Source organism: Suricata suricatta, chromosome 9, assembly GCF_006229205.1.
Source record: "Suricata suricatta isolate VVHF042 chromosome 9, meerkat_22Aug2017_6uvM2_HiC, whole genome shotgun sequence".
NCBI lineage: Eukaryota > Metazoa > Chordata > Mammalia > Carnivora > Herpestidae > Suricata > Suricata suricatta.
The window spans coordinates 30177573-30185431 of NC_043708.1; the positions used below are offsets into that span (position 1 = coordinate 30177573).

Sequence of the window (7859 nt, forward strand, 5' to 3'; positions counted from 1 at the left end):
AGGGCCACGAACAATGTAATTCAAAGAACACAGATACTGTTCTCCTTCCATTTCCCTCTGGTGGTCTCTGTGGAAGACTGGCCCACTGGAAGGTGCCACATTCAAAATGTTTCCAAGCATTCTTGGCCTCCTCCCTTAGAGGGACACCTGTGAGATACAAACTGTCTCATGGCAGGACAGGAGAGGCAGCTTTAGCGAGCCGTTGTTCTTCCATAGGATGAATTACATACTCTTTTTTTTTTTCTCTTATAAACACCCAAAGACGAAAGGGAACAGACATGACTTTATTCATTCATTAGACAAATATTTACTGAGCCCGATGCAGTTTTGTGCTCGCTGTTGAGGAAATCATGGGAGGCCGGGCAGATGTGCTCCCCTCTCTGAGTGGAGTCCATCAGCTAGTGACGGAAACCACACTCACCTACTGCGGTTGAAACCATCTCCATCTGTTCAGTGAAGGAAAATTAGAGGTGCTGTGCAGAGGGACCTGGGCTGGGCGGGGTCCGGGATGGCTTCCAAGAGAAGCTTCTGGAAGCTGGACTGGAATGACAAGGAGCTGTTACTAGGCAGAAGACTGTGTTACCTTAGGCCCCTTACTTAGCTCAGTTGGGTGTCCAGGGCATCTGAACCTGAAATCCTGCCAGAGAGCCTCCCCACTGTCCCAGCAAGGAAGAGAGAGCATCCCCTGACAAGCGGGTTCAGCTGAATCCCATGAGACAGGTCCCTGCTGGCCAGACCCAGGGAACCCTTTCTTGCATTGAGAAAACACATGCTTCTGGAGGGCAACTGAATTGACATCACACTCCAGGAAAATCTCTTCCTCGAGCCCCAGCACAGAGCAGTGGGATTATTTGCATGTTCATGATGTAAGAGATTTGGCTCTCATGGAAATGTGTTGGGTGGTAGGAAATTAGATGATCCATGGAAGGCTTTGTGGAGGAGAGGCCCTGTGATCTCTGTTCTCTTGGCCTCCAGGGACGGGAACTATCAGAGGGGAAGGAGAAGAATGATCACAGGGGGAAAGGAACACATGTGGGAAGAAAGTGCAGATGATCAGAGGTGAAACTGCAAGGTCATAGGCAAGAAAAGGCAAGAGGTGTTCTCTAGGAGATCTGAGAAAATGGGTAACAAGGAGGCAAGTCAGGACAAGCGGGCAAGGAGAGAGCTTGGGGCACTTCCAACTCCTTGCAGTTGGTCCAGGTTGCCAACAGCTGGCAGCATTAGGGGCTTGAAAACTGTTTGTGATGGTTCACTCTGCTGATTTCATGGCCTTGCCTAAAACTCTTTGGATGTAGGGTGACGATATATAGAGGACCCTTCCATGAGGTTTTTAGGACCAAATATCTTGTTAATTTCCCACGTGGCCTTGGGTAGATTCCTTGACCCTTATTTTCCCTACCTGTGAAATAAAAGGGTGGCTAGATGTCCCTGGCCGTCCTTCCAATGCCTACAATCCATGCCAACATCTAACATCAAACAGCTTGCGGGGCTCCATGCCCCACATACTACCTACAAAGGCAGAGCCCTATCTTCTTTGAGTCCATACCTCACGGTTCCCTGATGTGTCCTCTGTCCCTATAAATCCAGGACTTAACACAGTGCTGGGTCCAGGGCATTGCACCATGACTGTGTTACATGAGAACACCCACGTGGTCGTTACTACCAGGCATCTACCCTACATGGCTTCCCAGGATGCCAAGGTTCCCTGGGGAAAGGGTGGGATAGCAAACTCCCCTTACTAAAAACGTAATCCAAAGGGAACAGCCGGCCCACTCACTAAATATCAGCACCAGTAGGCCCTTAGGGACCTTTCAGGCTCCAGCAGATGAGGAACTTGAAGCCCAGAGAAGTGAGGTAACTTGTCCAAGGCCACACAGCCTGTTCAGGACAGACGCCTTGCCTCTCCTTCCTGAGCTCAGCCTTTTGGACACACAGGTGGGCCCTCCGAGTCTCAGGCTCCTTACAGCTCCCGTGGTCTCTGCTCTTTTCCAGATATGTTTGCCAGCAAAGCTGCTGCCATCCAGGATATGTACTCCGATGCCTCCATCGGCAACGTCACGGGCAGCAACGCCATCAACGTCTTCCTGGGCATCGGCCTGGCCTGGTCCGTGGCCGCCATCTACTGGGCCCTGCAGGGACAGGAGTTCTACGTGTCCGCCGGCACGCTGGCCTTCTCGGTCACCCTCTTCACCATCTTCGCGTTCGTGTGCATCAGCGTGCTCCTGTACCGCCGGCGGCCGCACCTGGGCGGGGAGCTGGGCGGCCCTCGCGGCTGCAAGCTGGCCACGACATGGCTCTTTGTGAGCCTGTGGCTCCTCTACATACTCTTTGCCACGCTGGAGGCCTACTGCTACATCAGGGGGTTCTGAGCCACGGCGCGGGGCCTCCGCAGTGTAGGCCTCGGACTCCTCCTGAGCGAAGGGCACGTGGCCCCCTCTCCGTGTGAGCAGCCCCGGGGAGGCAGGACCCCAGCCCCAGGGACCTCACCCAACCCAGGCCCCGGCCACAGACTGAAAGGGCAGAGTCTCAACCCACCAACCAGAGTGGAGGAAACAGCCACTTTACAAAGTATTTAATTCAATACAAACCAACAACAGCAACAAATCCACCTCCTCCCCATCTTCCCACCCCTGTCCCTGACCTGCCAGCAAAGGTCAGAGCCTCTCACCGCCTTCTGATTATTCCTTTGCTTCTCCTTCCCTCGGGGACAGGACGGCCCCTGTCTGTCCAGTCCCGCTCATCCCTGCTCTCTCACTCGGCTGGCCAGGGTGGAAATGAGGCCTCTCCGTGTGGCCGCTTTGGGGCTCCCTTTCCATTTCATCGTAGTCAGTGTTGCGTTTGCTTTCATTTTCCCGTCAGGTGTTGCTCATTGTTTGTTCATTGTGTCTTTTCTTTCTGAAGTTAGTTACAAAGGTGCTGTGAAGGAGCTCACGGTCTGAGCCGACAGGTAGAGGCAAGGATTCTCAGCCACACACTCTCCCTCTTCCTGGGTGACAGCTGTCTCCCAGCTCCATCGGGGTCCTGCCCCCTGGCTCCTTTCCTTCTGAGCAGGAGAGTGATGGTGTTTGGGTGTTTGCACACTCCCTCGGCACGCTGAAGAGCAGAGGCTGGGCCTGGGGCCCGGGGATGGGGGGCACAGGAGAAGCCTTATATGCTAATGTCCAGATCCAGTTTAAAATCCAAGGTCATGGTTCCCTTCCCTGCCCTTTCCAATGGATTCCTTCTGCCTCGCTGTGTCCGCTGTGTCTGTGTCTATATGTTTATCCTTCTGCAGGAAGATCCACCAAGCAGGAGATAACAGGACAAAAATAGGAAGGGTATGTGATGACAGAGGGCAGCTGGGGAAACAAATGGAGTAGATGCCTTCTCGAGCATCTTTGGCTTCACATCTGAGGCAGAGGAGAAGAGCTGTCCACCTAGTGAGATCTTTGAGAGGAAGGATTGTATTTAAAATGTCAGTGCTTCGGAGAAATGTCAGTTTCTCCACCCCCTCGCTCTCTAACACGCCACGCTAAGAGATCTGACTGTGTTTCTCGAGGTAATGCAAAAACCTAGAGGTTGATAAGAAATCAGGGGCTCCTTCCACCTCTCCTGAACCCTCTGGTCACGTCTGAGAGCATTTTTACAAGAGAAGAACTGGCATTTCTCATCTCTCCCACATTCCTGCTTGTTTTTAAACCTCACGAAGCTCTTTTTCCAGCCTGAGGGCTGTTTCTTGCCCCAGTAAAGAGGATTCTTAGTTGTTATCATCCCATGGAGACTGGGTTTATAGAAAAAGAGATTGCCGTGGCCTACAAACCTTTTCCCAACAAATTTGGAAAGGACCTTGCTTTAAAACACACACACACACACACACACACACACACACACACACACATACCAACACACATACGAAATCATCACGAAACTGCCCACAGATCTTTAGGCTTTCTGCATTGACATAAATACATTTTTTAAGGGAAAAAAGAAATTAAAAAACACCTGTTTAATTTTAAACACATTTTTTAAGAAAAAGTAACTAAAAAAGAAACAGTGCTCATGTCATAAGCTATGTTGACAGTTCCCAGTGGAAATGTTGAGTTGGTTTAAAAAAAAAATAAAAGCTATACTTATATCTCTCTAAATACAGCTTGCTTCTCCCATGTTTCTTCAGGAAAAGGTCCAGGGGGCCACCTGGGGTTTCTTCCGGAGCAGATGTGGTTGAGGTGAAAGTATCTTCTCCTATTTGTATCTCCTGTTGGCATCTGTTGTCCCCTCAGATGCCAATGTGCCAGACCCAATATTTTTAAAGCAAAAATACTTGAGGGAAATGCCACCTGTCAAAAGCTGGACATTCGGACGCTGTGGGACAGGGGCAGCAGAGCTGGGGTAATTAAGGGAAAGAGCCTTTTTTATCAGAAAGGCACAGTGGGGCAGGAGTCCAGCCTGGCAAATGGAGCCCTGCATTTATTACCAAGAGGCACATCCGTTCATGCGTTTACTCAACACCCATTCCACAAGTGGATTTCGAACCCATCTATGCACTGATCTACGCTCTGGTGATACAAGGAAGACCTCAAGTAACTCATAGTCCAGAGGGAGAGGTAACACTTTTTTAACCAAGATTCTTTTGGTTACAAAAAACAGAAACCCATTAACCTAGCCCCAGAAGTGGAGGGGGGCAGTGCTGCAAAAGACTGGTGGGGGGCTCGTGGAAACCAAGGCAGACCCACAGCTGGTATTAGGGTGCTGAGAGCCCTCAGGAACCAAGTCTGCTCTCCTCATTCCCTGAGTGGCATAGCATCCCCAGTCCTCGCTTCCTTCTCCCCATGAGACCCCACCCCAGTCCTCGCTTCCTTCTCCCCATCAGACCCCACCCCTTCCTCTCCCTCCTGAAGTGCTCCTTCTGCTGTGCTTGGCCAACACATGGCCAGGCACTGCCTCCAGCCCTGACACTATAGCAAGAGGGCAGCTCCATTCCCACAACTGACTGGGACATCCCTCTTTTTCTCTGCGAGCAAATTCTCGATGGAGTGAATGTACCAATCCCCTGCCCCTACCCTCAAAAGGCCATTCCCAAAAGGGAGAATCCTCTGTAGTGGCTGCACCGTGGTGGCTGGAGTGCCTTGGGTTGGTAGCTTGGTCTGAACTCCCGGTCTGAACAACTCAGGTAAGAAGAGGGGTGACGACATTGTATGTACTATTGACCTTTCTGAAAAGCTAAGTGATGAGAAGGAGCCTACAAAGCATATGAGCCAGCAAGGTACAAATACAAATTACAGTTCTGTGCCATGAGTGCTCTAGGAATGGCGCAAACAGGTGCCATTGGGAAACACCAACTCAGCCTGGAAGCATCAGGAGAGATTATACAGAGAATATAACATTTAAGTAGAATCTGGAAGGAAGAACACACAGCGATTACCTTGGTGAGGGCTTTTGGCGTGGAAGGTGAGGCAGAAGGAGGCAACACGCTCCAGGGCACAGGGATAGAATAAGATCTGGTGTGGTCCTGGAATAATGATGGTTGGCATGGCTGGCAGATAGAGTTCAGAAGGAAACAAAACCACACAAGAAAGTAGGCAAGAAGAAGGGTACGGCTAACAGGCTCATTTCGTTCTTCGCCAGCCACTATGTTAAAAATGAAAAAATGCCCTTTAGCTGATAACATGGTAGATGTAAAGTCATGAAATCCATTCGTGTCTATCATTCCCCCTTTTTGAGTCATTTCTGGGTTATCTCGATGTTAGGCTTTGTCAAGGAAGAAGCTGGGATAAACCAGAGAGAATAGGAAAGAGGGTTGAGAAGAAGAGCCTGGGAATCTGAAGACCTGGGTGCTGGTCTGGACGCCACCACTGCTTAGTTCTGTGGACTTACACCACTGTCTCCATCGGGGTCAGCTTCCTGAACTACAAATAAGGTCTTAAAAGATGGCCTTGGAGGCCTATTTTATTATCTTTAATACTGGCATTCTGGAGTACACACTCAAAGTGATGTGTGTGTGTGTGTGTGTGCGTGTGTGTGTGTGTGTGTGTGTGTGTAACATCAGCAACCAATCCACCTTATCTGACAAACCACTGCAGATGTCCTTTTGTAATCCCTTGGTCCTATGGCCTGTGTTTTAGTGTGAAAAAAGACACTGGCAGCCACTGTGCACACACCCACTTTCAACACTTTTTACTGCCTGAAGACACACATTCCTATTCCCTTATTCATTTCTTACTTAGGCTAACGGTAGCTGCTATAATAAGCAAACTCCGATATTACAGATATTGGGCAAGATGAAAATTTGTTTCTCATTCATGTAATAATCCAGTGAGGATGTTCTCAGGTAGCAGGTGGCTCTCTTCCATGTGATGATTCAGGAACTCAATTTCCTTTCACTTTGTGATTCTGCCACTCTCTGAGGCCTTAGAGTCTTCTTCATCCAGTGGAAGATAGGAAGAAAATTAAAGAAGGAACACAGACTTCTAATCACCTTGGCTCTGAAGTGAAACTCATTTACTTTTGCTTATATTCCATTAGTAAACACTAGTCACTTTATCCCACCCAAATGCAAAGGAGACTGGAAAATACAGACCTGCCTGGCCAAACACTTCCCAGTGACCACTCTATTTTACAGGAGGATGAACTTTCCATGAATGTGTGCCTCTGCCACAACCCCTCTGTGATTAAAGATAGAATTTTTAAAGTTTATTTATTTATTTATTTATTTATTTATTTATTTATTTATTTATTTATTTTTGAGAGAGAGAAAGAGAATCCCAAGCAGGCTATGAGTTGTCTGATGCAGGGCTCAAACTCACGAACCATGTGATCACGACCTGAGCCAAAATCAAGTGTTGGACGCTTAACCAACTGAGCCACCCAGGTGCCCCAGAATTTTCTTAAGTAGGCTTCACACTTAGGGTGGAACCCGGCATGGGGCTTGAACTCATGATCCTGGGATCAAGACCCAAGCTGAGATCAAGAGCCAGATACTTAGCCAACTGAGCCACCCAGGCATAATATCAATGGCCAAAAGCAATCTGACCAATGTGTACGTGAAATTTTATGGTTTACAAAAAGTATTTTATATACATGTATTTTGGGGCACCTAGGTGGCTCATTCAGTTGAGCGTCTGACTTTGGCTTAGGTCATGATCTCATGGTTCGTAGGTTCAAGCCCCAGGTTGGACTCTGCTGACCACTGACCGTTAGCTCAGAGCCTGCAGTCTGCTTTGGATTCTGTGTCTGTTTCTCTCAATGCCCCTCCCCTGTTCACTCTCTGTCTCTCAAAAATAAATTTAAAAATGTAAAAAAAAATTTTTATATACATGTGTTTGAGCTGGATAAGAACCACAGAGGTAGATATTATTATCATTTTATCAGTGAAGTTCTGAAAGGTGAACTGATTGCCAGGAGCACATAGATTGTATTGTTTCTTCAATACAAATGTACAGTTGCTGCAAAGGTTAAATGAACCATTTTTTCCTTTTTTTTTTATATTTTATTGTCAAATTGATTTCCATACAACACCCAGTGCTCTTCCCCACAAGTGCCCTCCTCCATCACCACCACCTCTTTTCCCCCCTTCCCCTTTCCCTTCAACCCTCAGTTCATTTTCAGCATTCAATAGTCTCTCAAGTTTTGCATCCCTCTCCCTCCCCAACTCTATTTCCCTCCTCCCCTTCCCCTGGTCCTCCATTAGGTTTCTCCTGTTTTCCTGTTAGATCTATGAGTGCAAACTTATGGTTTCTGTCCTTCTCTGCCTGGCTTATTTTGCTTAGCATGACACCCTCAAGGTCCATCCACTTTCCTACAAATGGCCATATTTCATTCTTTCTCATTGCCATGTAGTACTCCATTGTGTATATATACCATATCTTCTTGATCCACTCATC

The 7859-nt window shown here is 48.2% G+C and overlaps 1 protein-coding gene across 3 annotated transcripts in view; it reads left to right on the plus strand.

Annotated features, from left to right (window-relative positions):
* SLC8A3 (solute carrier family 8 member A3) overlaps nucleotides 1–4126 on the plus strand; it is a 121095-nt gene extending 116969 nt beyond the window's left edge. For all 3 annotated transcript variants that reach the window (XM_029951991.1, XM_029951992.1, XM_029951993.1), the window contains one exon: nucleotides 1993–4126. In XM_029951991.1, the coding sequence (XP_029807851.1) occupies nucleotides 1993–2369 (377 nt within the window). In that variant the 3' untranslated portion in view covers nucleotides 2370–4126. The remainder of the gene's footprint in view (nucleotides 1–1992) is intronic.
* Nucleotides 4127–7859: the final 3733 nt, after the last annotated feature.